The 20,132-nt window shown below is 54.0% G+C and overlaps 1 protein-coding gene across 1 annotated transcript; it reads right to left on the reverse strand.

The window, feature by feature from the left end:
- Positions 1–308: 308 nt before the first annotated feature.
- On the reverse strand, positions 309–17,262 carry B3GNT3 (UDP-GlcNAc:betaGal beta-1,3-N-acetylglucosaminyltransferase 3). The gene is given in 11 exon segments (XM_032625896.1): positions 309–1,413; positions 1,415–1,462; positions 1,464–1,509; positions 1,511–1,577; positions 1,580–1,827; positions 1,829–1,863; positions 3,566–3,682; positions 3,684–4,058; positions 4,060–5,390; positions 6,379–6,438; positions 17,115–17,262. Coding segments are annotated over 9 exon segments (1,101 nt in total). The 5' UTR covers positions 4,135–5,390; positions 6,379–6,438; positions 17,115–17,262; the 3' UTR covers positions 309–1,323.
- Positions 17,263–20,132: the final 2,870 nt, after the last annotated feature.

The raw sequence follows: 20,132 nt of genomic DNA on the forward strand, positions 1-20,132 counted from the left end.
CTAGGAGCGGTATCACCGCTGTGCCTCTCTCTCCGGAGCCTGCCATCAAGCTGGCAGTGAGAATCAGTCTGCGGGGGGGAATGTAGGCTGAGGGCAATAGGGAGCCATGGAGGTTGTGGTGGGGGGGGCAGGGGAGGATGATGTGAGATCTGCCTGAGAGAAGCTTCCATAGCCTCTACTTCATCCTTGCCCTGTTTTACTGGTGTATATTTTCTCTGGAAGTGAGATTTTAAGGATGAATGTAGACTGATCTGAGTTAAAACTTGTAAATCACTTTAAAAAAAACAAAAAAAAAAAAGACCTCTAAGTCTTTGCAAAACATTTTATTCCCTGAGGACCTGGTCTCCAGTCCTCACTCTGCTGTGTGAAGCCCCCTTTGCCACTGCCCCAATCCCTGTGAAGCCTGTCCGAGGTGGCAGGGCTGGGGGGGGGGGTCACCAGTTCACTTGGATCTCCCCAGTCTGAGAGACACACAGGGGCGGGGGCCAGTCCTGGGTCCGAGAACTTAGGGTTTCCCAAGGACCTGAATATCCCCCTTCTCTGGGCACTAAGGTGTGTGTGCTGGCCTTGGGCCCAGGGAAGACCCCTCTTGCCCCAATACTCTCTCCTGTATTGTCGGGGAGCACCAGTGTGGGGCTGGGTCCTGTCAGGGACTCCAGAAACTCTGAGCTCCCATAGCCTGAGACAGATAGCTCCCTCCCTCCTCTGCCAATGTTTCCACCATTAGAGCACTTGAAGCCACAAGCAGGGAGGGGGCGGTCCCATTCCCAGACTCTCTGGCCCCTCCCACCGTCTGAGGGGTCCAAGATCCAGGGAGGGGTGGAGAAGAAGAAACCCTCTCTTCCCAGCTGAAAAATCCTTCTTGCTTCAGCTGCGTGTGGACCCAGGTGTCCTCAATTGGCCTTGAACCATTGCAGGGATTCACCCACTGTTGCAGGTTCACAACCAAGGAGAGGCTGGTCACTGCTTTAGCTTTAGCCCATGATCAAGGTCAGGGCTAGGAAGTGGGACATGGAAAAGGGATAGATGCAGCAGCAGGCAGCTGCGGCCCTAGCAGAAGTGCTTCTGCCATTAGCTGACATGGAAAGAGATGGTCCTTCCAGCTGAGAGTCTAGGGAGGATGATGGAACACGGTCTAGGCAGTACTAGGTGAGTTTTGAAGGATGTGTAGGAATTCACCAGCCAGACTCATCCAACCTCCTGGTACTCTCCTAGGTCCTTCCCACTTGGAGGACAAAGGTCTCAGCTTCTGGGGAGGAAGCTGCTGCCCTTTCTATGGGGATGGAGACTAGTAGCCTCGAGGCTGGGGCCCTGACTCCAACCTCAGTAGATCTGTGTCCGCTTGTCACAGGTGAGGTTGGGCTGGTTCAGCACGTCCCACATGAGCAGCATCTCGTAGGGCAGGAAGCGGTGCAACCAGCGGCAGCTCTCGGTAGAAGCAGGGGTCGAAGGAGGAGAGAGCAGCTGGAGGGGGCCTGAACACCGGCCGTGAGGATACCACTGTGTGAGGCCCTCCTGCTTCTGGCACATGCCCAGGAAGACATCATCAATGGGGAAGAGGTCCAGGGCAGGGGTGTGTGGCACAGGGCGGTGGCTGTGAAGCAGGACAGTAGGAAGCCACCACCCCCACAGTAGGGCAGGTAGCGTTCCTCCTCTGTCACCACCTTCGGCACATAGTACTTGCTCCAGGGAAGGCAGACGGGGCACACACTGCGGGTCAACTGCCCCACAGAGAGGTGGTGGTCAGGGTTGTCACCCTGAAGGTAGGTGACCACGTTGTCTGGGTGGGCAAAGACGTCATCATCCCAGTTGAGCATAAAACTGGCATGTGCACCGTGTCTTCTGCCACTGTAGGAAGAGCACCTGCAAAGGGGGGTGGACAGGGCACACGGGCTTGATGCCTGGGGCCATCAGCTTTGGGTCCCTGTCGGCCACCCCAGCCCAGTGAGGCCAGGCAAGGATGTGTTTTCCAGTCAGGCTATTCTGGGTTAAAGGACTCACTCTGTGGCCCTTTGCAACCAACTGCCCCTCTCTGTGCCTCAGTTTCCAACTTTCCAGACAGGACACATCATGGGACTTGCCTCCAGCAGTGTTGGGGATCTACAGAGATGATGCTCCATAAAGCACCAAGAAGTGCTTGAAAATTGTCACATTTACATTTATTGCTATTCCTTCTGACTCTGCCTTGCCAAGCACTACCATTAAATAATTACTTGTATGACTGTTATATAACATCTACCTCCCCCACCAGACTCTGGGGTCCCCCTGGGTGGGAGCTGTGTCTCTCCTATGTGCCATCTCTTCGGCACCCATTATGGGGTCAATACTTTGTAGGCACTGGATTCATGTTGTCAAAGTTGATGTTTATCACATGCTTTTGTGCTCTGCGTTAAGAATGTGGCATGTGGGCTTCCCTGGTGGCACCGTGGTTGAGAGTCCGCCTGCCGATGCAGGGGACACGGGTTCGCGCCCCGGTCCGGGAAGATCCCACATGCCGCAGAGCGGCTGGGCCCGTGAGACATGGCCGCTGAGCCTGCGCGTCCGGAGCCTGTGCTCCGCAACGGGAGAGGCCACAACAGTGAGAGGCGTATGGCAAAAAAAACCCCAAAACAAAACCAAAAAAAACAAAGAACGTGGCATGTTAAGAGGTTCTGGGCCCTCTACCCACCTCGGCTTCAGTTACCTCCATAACCTTGGCTGCATGCCAGGCAGTGTACTCAGTGCCTGCTCTACCTTGAATCCTTAATACAGTTTTAAGAGGCAGGTGTGGTCTTCAATCCCATTTACAGATGAGGAAATAGAGGCTCTCCAGAGAAAGTGCCTTGAGCAAGGTCATACAACAGAGAAGGTCTGTTGTTCAAAGTCTTGAACCCAGATCTGTCTGTACTTACTATGAGCAGGAACCTGCACTGGGCCCCCTTTCAACTTGTGTCTCTACTCAGCTTACTCCATCCCCCGCCCTCCACATCCTGGGTAGGTCCTTGGAGCCTTCAATTCCTCCTCTGAGCATGCGCAAGTTTCTGTCTCCCTCTCATGGTTTCTTTCCATCAGAAAGGTCTTTGTTGAGTATCTTCCACACAGACCTGGGTCTCATGGGGAGACAGAACCAGAAAAAAGAAATAAGATGTGTTCTGTCCAGCTCTCCCCATGCACCATTGCCCAATGTTATCTGAGCACCTGGCACTGGTCCAGGTGCCTTATGAATATCATCTCATGTAATCCTCACAGCAGCCCTCAGAGGTGGGTGAGTTCAATTAATATCCCGTTTCCCTGATGAGCAAACTGAGGCACAGAGAGGTGAATGATCATGGCAAGCAGCAGATAAGCAGCAGAGTCTGGACCTGAGCCCAGGTCATCAAGGCTTGGAAAGCCAGGCTTGTAAGTCCTTTCTCCCTGCCTCCCTTGGACAAAGAAGACTTCGGATCACCATGAGGACAGCGGCGAGGTTGGGGCGAGGTTGATGGGAGTTTCTGGTCCCCAGAGCTCCTCAGAGGAGGTGGTAGCAACTTTGGACAGGAAGAAGAGGTGGCCCCAATCACGTGACACCCTCCCTCCCCCAGCCCACCTGTTTGAGCGTGAGGCTGAAGAATGAGTCGTAGAAATCCCACTGCAGGATGTCACCGTGCATCCGCGCCTCCATGGCCTACAGCCGGTTGAGCTTGCGCGTCTCCAGCGGGTTGGGGGTCCGTGCCCACGCGGAAGAGGCAGCGCAGCTGGACACCGTGCACCTGGCGCTCACGGCCCCACCTGAGCCGCACCAGCTCCCGGTGCTCGTAATTGCCGGGCGAGGACTTGATCACCAGCAGCAGAAAGACTGGCTGCACGCACTTGTCAGGCGGCTCGTCCTGGAGCAGCACGACATCGCGGCAGTGTTTGTACGGCAGGAAGTTGCGGATGTGCTGCGGCTGCCTGGCGAAGTCCGGCAGGGCGGCCGTGGAGGAGTTGGCCAGGCAGGGGGCGGGCGGTGGGCGGGAGGGTGGCGAGGGCCAGACCAGAGCCACGGGGGTGCCCGGTGGCTCCTTCAGGCCTGGGCAGGTGGGTGGTGACCTGCAGATTGAAGAGAAGGAGGAGGGTGAAGGTGCCCAGAGCCACAGCCAGGCCCAACTCTGTCCGCAGGTGCCGAGAACACCTCATTCTGGTCCGCCTGAGTTTGGGATTGGTCCGAAGAGACCCCTGGGCAGCTCCTGCAGACAATAACACTCACTGAAGATGCCTGAAGATGCCAGATGGGCCAAGCACTTTTCCAGAGCTACCTGTGGACCTCAACACCTGGTTGCAGCCCTACGGTTGCTCAAGTTGGAAAAATACTGAAATTCACCCCCAGAGATTCCCCCGGCTCCCACCTCCTCCAGTACCCCATGTTGGCTCTGACTGTTGCCCAGGTCCTACCGGGGATCAGTAGTTACAGAGAAAACAGGCATGGAAATGCCAAGGTGAGCCTCCCAGATTCAGTGTGCCCAGAATCCCACCCCCCCCATCCAAGCGGGTCCTCTTTATATCCCTCTCTCAGAGATGGCCCAGGAGCCTCCCCGAGAGAGGCAGAGAACTCCCTTTTTAGCAGTTGAGAGCTGCTGGGATCCTTCCTGCTTCCCTTTTCACTTGCTCCTCCAGGAAGCTCTGAGCTTCTGGGATTCTGATATAACCGTCACTCATTCTTCTTGACTATTTTTAATGGTCCTGTGAGCTGAGCATGGGCCCTGGCTCTTCACAGAACCCTCAGGCCCAGCATGTCTCAAACAAAGCTATCTTCCTTGGCAAACTCCTCTTCCTCCTTTAAAACCCATCTCAAATGATCCATTCTCTGGGTAGTCCTCTTGGACCTCTCAGGAAGAGTCCTGGTCTCCTATTTAGCCCTGTCTCCCTCTCTGGCTAAGTCACTGAAACAGGAGGGAAGGGGGCAGGGCACAACCTTTGAAAGAATGACATAGCCCACAGACATGACATAAACTGACTAGAACCCGATGGATCCAGGATGGCAGACAAGTCAACTTCCACTAGACCTTGAGCCTCAGTATACACTCACTGTTAACACATCAGCAAGCTAAATGACACTATAGGCACCATGACAGTTCCAAGACCTACCATAAGGATCAAAAAGTGGGCAGTGGCCCAATTCTTGGAAATCCCCGCCCTTTCCTCTATAGCTGAATACTCCTCCCACTCATTAGCCTATAAAATTACCCACCCCTATAAAAACTGATAACCCCATACCCTGGTGCCTTTCTCACCCGATATGGTGTGTGATCTCAGCAGGAAGACTGTGGGTTTTGGCCGGGTACGAGTCCAAGTGTCAGTCTGGGTTTAGGCTGGGTTCGAGTCCCAATCTGAGGTGTACGGTTTCATCATGATCTCTAACTTTTTCGTCCCAAGACTGGGGCTTCTTGAGGGTCCTGGCATTGCCCAGCATGAGGCAAACACATGGGGGAAGCAGAGAGTTTCTGAATGAATGCATTTATGAATAAAAGTAAATTCATTGAGTTTCTCTCTGGCACACTTTTTTTGGGCGGGGGTGGGGTGTGAAGTAGAAAAGAAGAGCTTTATTGCTTTGCCAGGGAAAAGGGGGAAGCAGTGCCCCTCAAAACTGTGTGTCCCAACCCAGGAGGACTTGGCAATGGTTCAAGGGCAGGGTTGCTGATAAGGATTAGGGTGTATGCAGGGCCTGCGCTCCTTTGATCTGGTCTCAGGTGGTCTTTTCTGGAGTGAAGAATGCTAACATTTTCCATTTGTTGGGGTTTTAGTTCTGGTCTCAGGATTTAACAAAGCTCAGGTTCTTGATGTCTCGTCACAAAGAATTCAGTGAGAGACAAAGTGATAGGTAAGAAGTGGATTTATTTAGAGAGAAACACGCTCGACAGAGTGTGGGCCAGCTCAGAAGGTGAGAGCAGCCTGGCACACTCTTAATTTATCCATCAATCCCCCACCCCAACCCCGCCTGAAGATTTCCTTTCCCATGTGTAGGCAGAGCCTTTGGTCTCCTGTCCAGATCCCTTTCCCAGGCTTCCCTGGACTCCCTCAATGTCATTTCGTCTGGAAAGGTGGTATCTGTGCTGTGTTCCAGCCCTAAATTTGAAGATCTATCTTCCAGCGCAGCATGAAAATGCCAGATTAGACCCAAGGCAGAACTTACCAATTCAGTAAACACTTATTGTCTCACCTCAGAGAGATGCCCACTGGAGTCCAACTCCTGGGTTTAAATCCCAACTCCATCACTCCCTGGCTGTGTGCCCTCCACACCTAGGGTCTCAGTTTCCTCAGTTATAAAGGGGGCATCTGAGCAACTCACTAGGTGTGCAGGTGTGAAGGGAGTTCCCGGCACCTGGTACCTAGCGGGTATTCAACAAGTATTTGTTGAATGAATATGTGAACCCCAGCACTTACCTCAGATTGCCTCAGGATGTCTGTGCTCGTCTGGGGTCTCCTCGCTCTCCCCTCTGGCACCTGAAACACTGTGGGGTAGTCAGTGGATTCTGGTAGGCCCCTCGAGCTCCAAGCAAACCCACCCAGCAATTGCCTGGGAGCAAGAAGAGAGTAGTTTCCCATTTTATCTAGAGCCACAAATGGGTGCTGGTGCTGGGAACAGAGGCTCCTTCCCTGATCCATGAGGCCATTTCCGCAACGTGCCCATCACTGTCTCTGCACACTGCCTGGCCAAGACCTCTCCAGCCAGGTGTCTCCCCGAAATGGGGCTCAGATCCCACTCCACAGGTTCTGCTGTGTGACCTTGGGAAAGAAGCTTGACCTCTCTGAGCTTCAAAGTAAAATGGGAATTAACCCTATGTAAAAGTGTGGTTGGGATTTTAACCTCAAACGTGCTGAGCACGGTCCTGCCTCAGGACCTTTGCACAGGTTGTTTCCTCTGCCTGATTCTCCAGATTTCTATACAACTCCCTCCTCCCCCTCCTCCTTGTCTTTGCTCAAATGTCCCCTTCTCAGGAACACCTCGTCAGGAAGGACACACCATCTCACTGGCAGCCCTGATCCCCCACCCTAGCCTACTTTTTCTTTCTTCCACGGCACTTTTCACCTCCTAAATAAAAACTTAAAAAATGGGGCTTCCCTGGTGGCGCAGTGGTTAGGAACCCACCTGCCCGTGCAGGGGACACGGGTTCGAGCCTTGGTCTGGGGAGATCCCACATGCCGCGGAACAACTAAGCCCGTGCGCCACAACCACTGAGCCTGCGCTCCTAGAGCCCACGAGCCACAACTACTGAGCCTGTGTGCCACAACTACTGAAGCCGCGCGCCTAGAGCCCGTGCTCCACAATAAGAGAAGCCACCGCAGCGAGAAGCCGGCACAACCGCAGCAAAGAGTAGCCCCCGCTCGCCGCAACTAGAGAAAGCCCGCGTGCAGCAACGAAGACTCAACGCAGCCAAAAATAAATGAATTTAAAAAACCTTAAAAAATGTACTGCTTCTCATCTATCTTCCCCACCAGAATACAGGCTCCATGCAATAGTCTTATTCATCATTTTATCCCCAGCCCCTAGAACTGTGCTTGGTGCGTAGTAGGGCGCTCAGTAAACGTGTGTTGAATGAATGAATGAACAAACGAATGCTGGCATGCCACAGCATCTGAAAAAATATTGACTCTTGGGACTTCCCTGGAGGTCCGGTGGTTAGGACTTCGTGCTTCCATTGCAGGGGGCACGGGTTCGATCCCTGGTCAGGGAACTAAGGATCCTGGAAGTCGCGGCCAAAATATATATATATATTGACTCTCTGAGTGAATTTATACATTCATTCATTCGAGCCAATATTTACTGTGCTTCTCCTGTGTGCCAGGCACCTCCCGGGAGCGGGGACACAGTGGTGAACAGGCACGGGATACCTCAATGTCCTCTGCCACTCTGGGACCCACATGCTTGAGGGGGAACAAACACTAAATAAAAACCTCGGTGAAGAGATACAAGGGGATGAATGCCACGGGAGGAAATGGGGTTGGGTGGCGGGGCGTGGATTTTGAGATCTGGATGACATTTAAGCTGGGATGTGAATGGCACAGAGGAGCCATCATGGCTGAGGTTGTGAGGGAAAGATCCCCAGGGAGGGAACAGCAGGTGCAAAGACCCTGAGGTGGGAATGAGCTGGTGGAGTCCGAGCAGCTGGGGACCCTGTCTGCGGGTGGCACAGAGCCTGTCTTGTTTCCATGGCGTCCCTGGGTTAGCTGCCAGCCTCAGCAGGTGGTTCACCATCTGGAGGGTTTTGGAGACCCAAAAAGGCAAATCATAATCTTGAGAGGAGACTGTGAACTGAAAAATGACGCAAGAACGAACAGAATCCTAGAAGGACATTTTCCTGAGCTGAAGAGGGGCCCGAGTCCAGAGTGGACCACAAGAAAGGAGCGTTCCCAGGTGAACCTGGCAGATCCCTGAGCTCCGAGGACAGGAAAAAACTCAAGAGCTGCAGTAGAAAGCCCAAGTCACCAAAAAATAAGACCAGAGATGTCACCAACATTCTCTTCGGTGACACTGGTGGCCAGAGACTCACAGATGCTGGAAGACAAGGGTGTGCCTGGGACCCTAACTTCTGGCTAAGAGACACCCTCATTCAGAATCCCATGAAAATTTAGAGGGTGATTCACCCCCTACCCCATCTGCAGTTTAGAGTCTAAATCAGTTTTCAATCAGGGGTTATTCTGCTCCCACGGGATACTTACTGGGCAATGTCTAGAGACATTTCTGGTTATCATGATTGGGGCAGGGTGGAGATACGGGACTGCTAATGGCATCGAGCAGGTGGAGGCCAGAGATGCTGCTTAAATTAACATCCTATAGGGCACAGGACGGCCCCATGACAGAAGATGATCCAGCATTTTTCAAGATTGAGAAATCCTGGTCTAAACGAACACAGAAACCAGAACAGAGAACTCAAAAGGAGGAAGGATCCAAAGAGGAGAATGAGGGACTGAACAAAGAAGCTTGATATAGGTTTAGTTAAGTTCATTAGATGGAGTATTTATTACTATTTAAACAGAAATCAAACCTAAATGGCCAAGGATCTATTGGCTGGGAATGTGTTTAGTGCCAAACAAGAGCTCCAAAACAAAGAAAGATACCTCAACAAATAGGAATATTTACAACTCAGCCAAACCTGGACATTGGGGAGGGGGAAGGTGTGAGAAGAGGTAAAATGATTAAATGGCTCATATCACTGGGATCAGGGTATCTGGGTGAAATAGAAGCTCTTGGGGGTGGCCATTTGGTTTTAATTAAATCCATTAACGCCAGTTCTTTTCCTTGCATTTTCTTTCTTGTTTATTTGTAAGATCCCTTTGCATATGAAACACTTAATCTTTGTTGGCTACCTGCATTCCCAACTTTTTCTTGCGGGGTCTCTGGTTTCTTTAAATGGAGGGATCTTACAGCGACTTCACCCTCCCAACCCCGATAAGGCTCCTGACTGGGGTCTGAGAGCTCAAGTTGGGGGTGGAGGGGCTGGAGGCTCACGTCCCCTTCCCCTTACACTAGACCTCTATTAATGCATCCCAGATTCCCTTCCCTTTTCCAGCCACCAAGGCTACCTCCACCCCTAACTCATGGCCCCTTAGAACTTCAAGCAGCAAATGTTTCCAAACTCGCAACATCCCACATCCAGACTGGCATAAAAAAGAAACTCCAGGCCCCGCTTTCAGCCAGGTTAAAAGTGCTGCGGATTTACTGGTCCAGGATACCTTGCTGGGTGTCTCAGTGGGGCTGTATCCCAGGTAGTCCCCAGCCTCTCCTTACAGGCCTTACTTTCTAAATGGGCTGGGACCTCACACCTACCGTGGGAAAAGCTGGGACTTACGGGCTCCACTTAACCAAGGACGGGAAGCCTCTTGGTATTACTTCCTCCTAAGCGACTGTGCGGCAGCTCTGGGGACTTTGCTGGTGGGGGCTGTATGGCTGGTGAGAAGTTCCCCTCAGGTCTGCTTTCGATTCCCTGACCCCACACAAGACTCTCCTGTCTACCCTCTCCAGTTCTGGAAGGACTGGGCTTCTGGAAGCCCAAATAGCTACTCACTCTGAAGTTGTGGGGTCTGAATAACTCTGGGGGAATCCCCACCCCCATTTCATAGCTGGAGAAGTGAAGCTCAGAGAGTCGTCCCAAGGTGGCCCAGTGGGTGACTCACATTGCCACAGAAATCCACATTATCTCCAAGTCCTTCAGCTCTGAGAAGGGTCTCAGTGGCTCTTATCTCAAAATACATATATGAAAAACTATTCATTCGTTCAACAAATAGGTTCTGGAGGAATTGAGAAGCCTCATCCCTGGGCCTGGCCCCCAGAAGCCCTCAATCTGGGGGAGACAAGTCCAGACACCTGTGGGATCAGGCTGGGCCAGAAGAATGGATCAGGATATTGAAGCTGAGGTTTTTGAAGGATGCATATGAGTTCACCAAGGGGAGTTCAGGCGCAAATGCAAAAGCAAGGAAGGGAAAGAAAACAAAGCCTATTCAAGGAATCATGTGTAGTTTATTTTGCTGAAAAGCAGAATTTGGAGAGGGGTTGATTTCTGAGGCTAAGAGGTGGGGCCAGACCCTGTAAGACCCTTGAACGCCAGGCTGAGTAGTGGGGCTGTTTCCTGGGGGCATGGGTGAGCCATGGAGGTGTGTGAGCAGGGAGCAGAGAGGTCAGATTCCTTGTTGAATGGTACCTCTTTGCTCTGAGTTGACCTTGGTGAGTCACTTCCCCTTGGGAGGTCTATTTCCTCATTAGCACATGGAAGTGCTGAGAATACTCCCTGCCCCACAGACACACAATGGGTCACTTTGTATTGAGTATTAAGGGCTCGGCATACATTGACTATGCGATGACAACCTCAGTGACCTTGGTTCATTGTCCTGGCTCCTTTAGTGCCCCCACTTACAGATGGGGATATTGAGGCTCAGCATAAAGCAGGAATGTCTATGAATGTGTACGAATCCAACCGTTTACTTGTTGCACTGACTTGTGGGCCATAGAGTATTTACTAAGCACCTACTGTATGCAGGGTGCAGGGGACATAGCCATGGCCAAGCCAGCCCCTTCTTTTATGATATTAATACATGAGGAAGTGATTTGTTTTAGGTCGCAGCTTCGATAAATGCTGTTGAAGAAGGAGGGATCCCTGGCAGGGGAGGGACCTGACCAGCCTGGGGACATCCTGAAGGATGAAGGGGAATCACCTGGGCAGAGCCCCAGGGGAAGGGCATTCTAGGCAGAGGGCACAGGAAGTGCAAAGGCCCTGAGGTGGGCACAAATTTAGGTTATCAAAGGGAGAGAGAGGCGGTGTGGTTGGAGAAGTGGAGGAGGAGGGAGATACAGGCAGGGTTGCCAGATGATGGTGGGGGAGGAACAGGAAACGGGGCAGACCACAAAGCAGCTCTTCTGTTGCAGGTGAGGCGCAATGGGGAGCCATGGACGGTGTGTGAGCAGGGGAAGGACAAGATTGAGTTATGCTTTGAAGAAGTCCCCTGTGGGGCCACTGAAGGGGGAAAAGGCGATCAGGGCAGGAGTTAGAGGCCAGGGCAGCAACCAGGAAGAAGAATTTGGGGACCTGGACAGGGGCTGGCTGGCGGGGTACAGGGACGTGGGTGAGTTCAGCAAATAAGATGAAGGGAGTCATCAATATTTAGAGCCTGGGACTTCCCTGGCGGTCCAGTGGTTAAGACTCCACACTTCCACTGCAGGCAGCACGGGTTCGATCTCTGGTTGGGGAACTAAGATCCCATATGCAGTGTGGCATGGCCAAAAAAAAAGAAAAAAAATTTTAGAGCCCGGATGTGGGGGACAGAGAAGGATGGACCAGGGAGAACAAAATGTGAGAAGTCTCTGAGCCTTTCACAAGGGGACTTTATGGGGCAGCAGGTGACCCAGGTGTGGTGTCTGGGCGAGAGCCTTCGGGACACGATGCCACGTAAACTAGGAAGATCCATCAGGCATTTGATGGCTGAACACATCCATATATTGCTTGCACGTGGCAGGGCCTCTTCCATGCTCCTCCCTAAGGACCGCAGTGCCACGGTGTACAGAGTCACAGCAGTGATGTCCGGGCTGACTCTCAGGGCCCATCACCCAGTCCCCCCACTGCAATACTGGCCAATCCTGCTCGGGGCTGTTTGCCCTCCATGCACTGTTGCAACTTCACCATCACTCAGACCCTGCTTCCTGCAGCGCACACAGCAAAACCACTTGTTTTCGTTGGCTGCAACCCCAAAGCCTCCCCCTGGGGTGCTCTCAATCTCCTTCTCCTCCCGCCCCATGTCCACTGCCCCCTTTCCTCCACTCTTGCCACACCAGCCTCTTCACAGCTCCTTCAAACACCCGGACTCAGCCCTGCCACAGGACCTTTGCACCTGCCTTTCCTTCCACCTCGGACACCCCTCTCTCCCGCTCTTCCCCCTGGTTCTCCTTGATCTTCAGGTTTCCGCCCAACATCGTCTCCTTAGAGACTCCCCAACCTCCCAGCTAAAACACCCCACCCCGGCTCTGCTTTCCTCTGCTGCTCTCACCACCATTAGACAAAACCACTCACTTCCCTCCTGTCCATCTCCCCAGCCAGCCTGGGGAGGTGGGGCCCAGCATCTTGGCCCTCACAGCTGTGTCCCCAGTGGGTGCTCACTGCTGTTTGTTGCATGAGGAATAATACTAACGATGACTCACATATTGGCTATTTCCTTGTGCCTCACTTCAGGCTAACCCCATTCTAGGCAGCAGCTGCCACCATCCCCTACCCGGGACCTTGGGGATGCAGATGATTCAGTCCTGAGAAGTCAGCAAGCACATCCTTGGAGCCAAGGGGGCAGGACCAAGAGGCACTGGATATTCCTGACTCCGAATAGTCCTAATGTGCTAAAAGGGCCAAATATTCACGGCACTAAAATATTCAGGATGCGTTTAATGAGCAAGAAGCAATGGATATTAGTGAAGTGCTGAATATTAATGATCTGTTAAATATGCAGGAGGCACCCAGTATTTATAATATATGAACTACTTATAAGGCAACAATGAATAGTCATGATTCGTTGCATATATATATATATATATATATATATACACACAGTACTAAATATTAATAACCCACTGAATATTAATGAGACACTAGATGAACGGAAGGGGCTGACCACTTGGCAGAATTAATTAGGGACCCCCGCTGGTGACAGTGCTCTAGTCCCCCAGCCTCTGCCTACACCCCCAAGTGACAGTCAAGGTCTGTCAAGGACCCAGGCACGTATGGCTCCAGGCACCTCTGTCCCCCTCACCTCCCCTGGGGAGGCCAGGAAGGCAGAGAAGCTGAGACACATGGGGAAGTGAGAATGTCACACAATCCAGGTGGCAAGGCCCTACCCGTTAGCACCCTTGGGGGGCCTGGACCAGCCACCCCCCCCGTCCCCACCCTGCACTATTTCACGGACAGTGGGGGCTTGCCTGACACTGACTTGGAGGCCTCCATCACATCAAGGCGATTCCCCACACGACGCTCCCAATTTCCAGATGAGGAAACTGAGGCTTGGAGAGGGTGAATCTTGGGTCCCTCTCCAGGCCTGTCAGACACACACCCATGCGCGACCCCCTCCTTACCCCAGCTCCGGGGACCCCCCAGGCCTGGGTGCTCCCAAACAGCCCAGTCACTTGGGCTCAGTTCTTGAATCAGGAACGTGAGGCCGGCTCGTTCCCCGCCCTCACCCAGCAGCCGTGAGGACCAAGAGAGCTGATGATCCTAAGACAGCCACCGTGGCCCCCGGGGAAGGAGGGCCTGACCCGGCTACTGGTCATCTGTGGACTCGGGGCAAGTGGCTGCCCCCCGCCCGCTCCAGGCCTCAGCAGCCTCATCTGTGAGGCTGCCTGGCGTCAGCTGCCCACTCACGGCTCACCCCCAGCAGGTGCTAAATACGAGCTCCACCGTGGCTTAAGTTGCTCCTTCGCTCCCCACCGACGCTCAGCTGGGATCTGGATAGGGATGGGGGCCTGGAACATTCTGGGGCTGCCACAAGGAGACGTGAGGGGTGGGGGGCGGTGACAGGAGAACCTCATTTGTGTGTATAACCCCCTGAGCCCTGGGAAAGGCTAGAGGACTCAGCGGTCACCTTTCCTCCAAGTCACACATATACGAAGTACCAACAATGACAATGTCAGTATCGGCGGCAGCAGCTACCGCTGTCACTTGCACACTGGTCACTGCTCTGAGCTGAACGCCCTGGTCTAGGTTCTGGGCACCCAACCAAGTTGATGGAGACAAACCACCATGTGTGGGGAGCCAATGGGCTAATGGGGAACAGAGGCAGCGAAGGAGACAATTTTCCAGAAAAGGGTAAGTCCCAGGAATGAAGACCCAAGGACGGGAGCCAGGGGTGCTTGCAGGAGAGGGTGCGAACCACTGGCCTGTGGATGGGCCCCCGTGGCTCTCACTGAGCCTCCCAAGGAGGTCCCCTGTTCCAGTTCCCGGGGGGGGGGCAAGGTAGGCACAGAGAAGGCACCCACCTACCAGAGACCAGGTTGCTGGAATTTGAACACTGATGAGCTGGACCTGCGGGCCATCCCTCACCAGTTCCATACCAGTTTGGCCTTCCAGTAATGACGGGCTGGTCCCTTTTTACAAGGACCATGAGTTGCTTTTGTAAACAGGACAAAAAAGAAGAGAAAGCCCAGTAAAGATAATTCGTAAGAAAGCCTCATTACGGGCCAACTCTGCTTACCATGTGTGTAAGTGTGCAAATATACGTCCAACATTCACTCTGGTGAACCCCTGGGCGTGGAAGAAAGGGTGGGAGGGGGCAGGGTGACACACACACACTTTAGACCCTTGAGTCCTCTGTTTCCAGGTCCCAGGGCCTCCTAATGGATGACCTCATTGGATAAGCCTGCCCTCCCCCACTGCAGGAACTGCCCGGGGTACCTAGGATGAGTCCAGGAAGGATTCTGAGGCTGGACATAGGCCTCTGATTAAATGCAGCCCTGCTCCCAGCTGAGCCTCAAACGGCATCTCTGGGCTCATTTCCTAGATGGGGAAACTGAGGCTAGGGAGGCAGGCTGTGCATCGCAGTTCAACCTCAGAATCTTCCAAAGATCCAGGGCTGATGTGCAAATTGAACCTCTGGGAACCTTCTGGAGGACCTCCACACCTGGTCAGGGCCCTCAATCCAGGCTTTGTCGGACACAATTTTCTTTCATGCCAAAGATAAATATCACCAATGAGCCACATAATCAGGATTAGAGTTAACATGCGATATCTTGCATGCAGCCTTTCCACCATCAGCTCATCGACACTCCACACTTGCGCTGGGAGGTAGGGCTATGTTAGCCTCATTTTTATTGATGGGGAAAGTGAGACACAGAGAGGTCAAGGAACCCATTCAAGGGAGGTCAAGTTGTAGCCCAGTCCCTGCCTTTAACCACCACCCGGTGGGACCTCCTTTAGTCTGCTATCTTGGTAGTGAGTTCCCTATCACGGGGGGGCAATCAAGCTGAGCCAGACTCCCATCGGGTGGAGGGACCACAATGGGCATCCTCCCTGGCTCATGGGGGGTGGGGGGCAAGTTATTGCCCCACTCTGGGGCCTCAGAGGCTGTTGGCAGGAAGAGAAGACGCTCAGTGACGTCTTATCTCCTCCTCCTGGGCTAACCCAGCCCAGCCCCAGGGTCCCTGGGCCAACAGGCTTGTCTGGATTCCCCAAGCTCTGGCCTGGAGCAGAGAAGCTCCAAGGCCCCTTCTCAGTTCCCCACACCCGAGTACGGGCAGGAATCACTCTCTGCGCCCTGGGGGCGAGGGAGAGGGAAAGGGAGGGTGTCCAGGCTGGTCTGGGCAAACATGAACTGCTCACCTAGGCTGCTAAGAGGTGGGGGCCCAGTGACCTGACGCAGGGGCCACACCTCTTCCTCTGGACTCTTCAGCCCTGTCTGTCATGGTGGCCACCTTGGGAACTGAAAGGGCAGTGGGAGAAAGTGGTGGCCCCAGGGCCAGCCCCAAATCCAGCAAACTTCCTCTGGGCCCTGAATTCCAGATCTGGACAACAGGGAGGCCCTGGCCCCAGGGGGTGGGAGGCGAGGGAGGGGGGCAGGGAGAGGGGGGAGGGGAGGGCTGGCGTAGACGGTTTGAGGGGAGGGGGATGGGTCCTCAGTTTCCCCATCTGAAAAGTGGCCATGATAAAAAAATCTGACCCAGAGGGAAAGTTGCTTGAGAAACCTGGAAAGGTGGCTAATGACGTAACTGTAATATACTTACGGTGATGGCTGACATTCTGTGGGCCCCACTGAGTGGCCATTGCACTTACTGACCTATTTCACTTTCACCACAGTTCCGTATCATGAGCCCCAGTTGACACATAGCAAAACTGAGGCTCAGAGACCTACAATCACTCACTTGGGGTCTTTCAGTGGACCAGAAGCGCCCCCATCGTAACAGTTTCCACTGCCTAACACCTCAGGCATCCTCATGGAAGCCAGGTCATTTTGCTACCTCCCAGAGGGGACACTGAGGTACATCCAGAGACCAGGAGCAACCAAAAGCAAGCAACACAGCCAGGTACTGGCTGAGCAGGGACCGGAATGGATCCCAGAGGAAACTGTGAACTGGGGTGCCCAGGCTGGAACCTGGTCCAGCGCCTGCAGCGCTGGGGTTCAGCAGTGGTTCCCTCAAGAAACAATAATTAACCCAACCTGGGAACCCGGGTGCTGTTCCTGCCTATACCCTCTCAATCAGTATGCTAACAATCTCAACAATAACGATAACAGTAATAGTAACGGCCAGCACATACAAAGCTCCCTCCACTCCTGGGTTCGGATCCCACCCTATCCTAGGAGGAGGATGGGAGGTGGGGCTCCAGGGTCGCTTCATTGTGTCCACGACTGCGACGGGACATTGTCCAGGATCAGGGGATGCCACAGCTCCACGTGGGCCTCGGTCTCCCCCCATTCCCCAGGCGTGGGTGAGGCTTCCTTCCCAGCCAAGACTGAGCCGGCCTTGGGACGCAGGCGAGTACTATTACCGATGGGTGAAGGCAACAGGGTTATTGAGACCCGGGGCTCCAGGATCTCCCTGCCTCTTCAGGGTAGACGCGGCAGATACCCGACCCCAGGGACCTGCCGGGGCTTCCCTAGAGCCCCAACTCGCTCCCCACCAGGGTTCCGCTAGATCCTCCGGGGCCCCAGTACTTCACCCCCAGACTGCCGTCCAGCCTCCGACCCCTATCCCTTCTCCTCTTGGCTCGCCCCCGCCCTTCCCGGCTTCGCTGCTTCCTGCCTGCCTTCCGCCGGAGCCCCCACTCCCAGCTGGGCCGTTTCTGCAGGGTCCAGTACAAGTTCTCCTGCCGGCCCCTCCCTCTTCCCTCCCCGGCCCCGCCCTTCCCCTCCACTGACCGCAGGGCACCACCCAGGCCGCTTCTAGCCTCCCCCGCCCCTATCCCGGCTCACGACCCCACTTGAGTCCTGCCCACAGTCAGGAAGTGAGCTCCCCGCGGCTGGAGGTGTGCAAACAGCGCCTTTTTCGGCACAGGGCCCCGGCAGGGTTGGTCCAACGTGTGTTCGATGAAGAAATGATTAAAAGAGGGGCAGGAAAAAAAAAAAAAAAAAAAAAAGAGGGGCAGGGAGGCGAGTTGAACCCAGTGGCTCTTCAAGAGGTTAGAATGTTTCAGAACCCAGTAAGCTATCCTGAGACCCCAGACGTCTGGATGCCGTGAGCTGGCATTTTCAGAAGTCAGATTGGAAGATTCTTGGGATTGGGGCTGGTGAAGATTCGAACCCTGCTGTGTGCTGCGTCTGAGCCTCTAGAAGTTTCTGGTGTTGACACGTTAGAGTTGGGGGCTCTGGGGAGGGGGAAGATCCAGGTCCCCAAGTGTGAGCCAGGTGATGGTTCATAGTCATCCCCTGTTTCCTCTCCCATCGCGATTTCTTCCCGTGGAGGAAAAGGGGCAGGTTCTGGCTGTGCCTCAGTTACCTCGTCTGTAAAGTGGAGGAACTAACCCCGGTTCCTCTAGCTGGGACAGGTCTGGGGGGCAAGGTCAGCACAGAGCAACTGCATGATGTACACTATACTACAACTATAGCGGTTGAAGGTCGATTACATTAAATGTCTGCGTCAAATGGGGGCACTTCAGGCCTCAGAGGCCCTGGCTCATACACTTTCTTGCGGCGGCAAAACCCTTGAACTTTGGAGCCCATTGATGTTTCCTGGGCTTAAGGTCTTCTCCTATCCTACAGGGTCCCCCTTGGGTTCCTGCATTCATGAGCCCCATAAAAGAGCCGGAATCAAACACCGGATCTGGTGGGCGTGGGCTTCCGCCCATCTACCTCCACATCAGGCAAGGGCCCCTTCCTGTGTCATCTCCCGGGGAGCGTGAGGGCCCTGGGAGCTGGGTCACACCCAGCCCTGCTTGCAACGTGGAAAACTGAGATGTGCCCGGTCAGAAGTTTGAGTCTGCTATACTGCCAGAGTGGCTTCAAAAGCGTCAGGGGGGCTTCCCTGGTGGCGCAGTGGTTGAAGAGTCCGCCTACCGATGCAGGGGACGCGGGTTCGTGCCCCGGTCCGGGAAGATCCCACATGCCACCCGTGAGCCGTGGCCGCTGAGCCTGCGCGTCTGGAGCCTGTGCTCCGCAACGGGAGACGCCACAACAATGAGAGGCCTGCGGGCTGGAGGTGAGATGGGGAATGGGGAGTGACAGCTAATGAGAATGGGTTTCCTTTTGGGGTGATGGGAATGTTCTGGAACTAGATAGAGGGGACGGTTGACAACATTGTGATTGGGCCACTGAATTGTTTACTTCAAATAATTAATTTTCTATTATGTGAATGTCACCTCAATTAAAAAAATTATCTCAATTAGGCCATTCACCTACTGGGTGTGGCCTCTGGCTGGTCACCTAATTGCTTTGTGCCCCAAACTGAGGTTTTGGGGCATCCCGGTGTAGGAGACCAGGGCGTGTAAACCACCAAATGACAACCCACCTGCCTGGGGTTTGGCCATTAAATGGGGATACCACCTTCCCTCCTGGACTCACCCTCCCGGGTAGGCACATGTCACACCAGCTCTGAATGTCTGGGCACATAAGAGGCCGCACCCAGAAAGGCCTTCTGTATTTTAAAAGGTTGCCCAGCCTCACTGGTGACCCAAAGAAAGCAAATGAAAGCCACCAGGAGGTGCCATTTTCCCACTCTCTTATCAGATGGGCCAGAACCCAAACCCAGATAATGCTCAGAGCCGTGCAAAGTGTCTCCTCACTCAGTGGCCCACAGCATGGATATGGCACCCTAGCCACTCAGCCTCAGGACCAGCAAAGGGACCGTCTTAGAGGGCTCAGAGCCACTGTGCCTGCACGCACTCGTGCACGCATGTGTGCAAAGACCTGGATGGAGGGGACAATCCCATACGCTCAGATGTTTGATTCTAGCTTCTTTATGGGGCCTGTGAGCTCAGGGCGCAGAGCCCCATAGGGCGAGCGTGGACTATGAACTTGCAGCTGAGGAGCTGAGGGCCGGAAAGGGAAAGGGCCCCACCTCCAGTGGCTCCAAAGTCCTAGCTGTTGGAGGCAGTGAAGTGTGTGTGCTGGTGACGTCACTGCCTGAAATAGCCCCCGTTGGCTGCAGAGGCCACTGTAATTGCCCTTCGTACAGACAGTGTTGATCGTGTACTTTGCTCTGAATTGAGGATGTTCCCCAGACCTCTCCCAACTAGAGAATTTCCCCCCATTTTACAGAGGAGGAAACTGAGGTACAGCCGGGCCCCTCTCCCCCCCACACACACCCTGACTTTGGAGGACAGGGTGTGAGGATCAGAGCACACGGGCCAAATCCTGCTTTCTGCTTCCCGAGCTCCATCTGGCCCTGGCTTGGTCCCTGGAATCTGCGTGGTCTTCAGGGTCAGGCACCCAGCATACCCACATGTCCACTGGGACCCAGGACTTGCCATCAAGTTCAGACCTGCTCTCCACCACAGCGTGCTGATTACCACACCTGTCCTGGGCCCACCTCGGGCTACCCCTTGCACACCTGCACTTAGGACCACCCTCCACCCCAGGACCCCCAATAAATAAAAGAATACCAGCACTTCTGGGGTGCTTATTCTGTACCAGGTACTCTTCAAAGTATGTGAGCTCTTGACAACCACCCAGTGAGGTGGGTTACAAATGAGGCCTGGGGAGGTCAAGTCACTGATTCAGACACGCAGCCACTGGGGGTCAGG

Source organism: Phocoena sinus, chromosome 3 (genome assembly GCF_008692025.1).
Source record: "Phocoena sinus isolate mPhoSin1 chromosome 3, mPhoSin1.pri, whole genome shotgun sequence".
In the NCBI taxonomy this organism is placed as follows: domain Eukaryota; kingdom Metazoa; phylum Chordata; class Mammalia; order Artiodactyla; family Phocoenidae; genus Phocoena; species Phocoena sinus.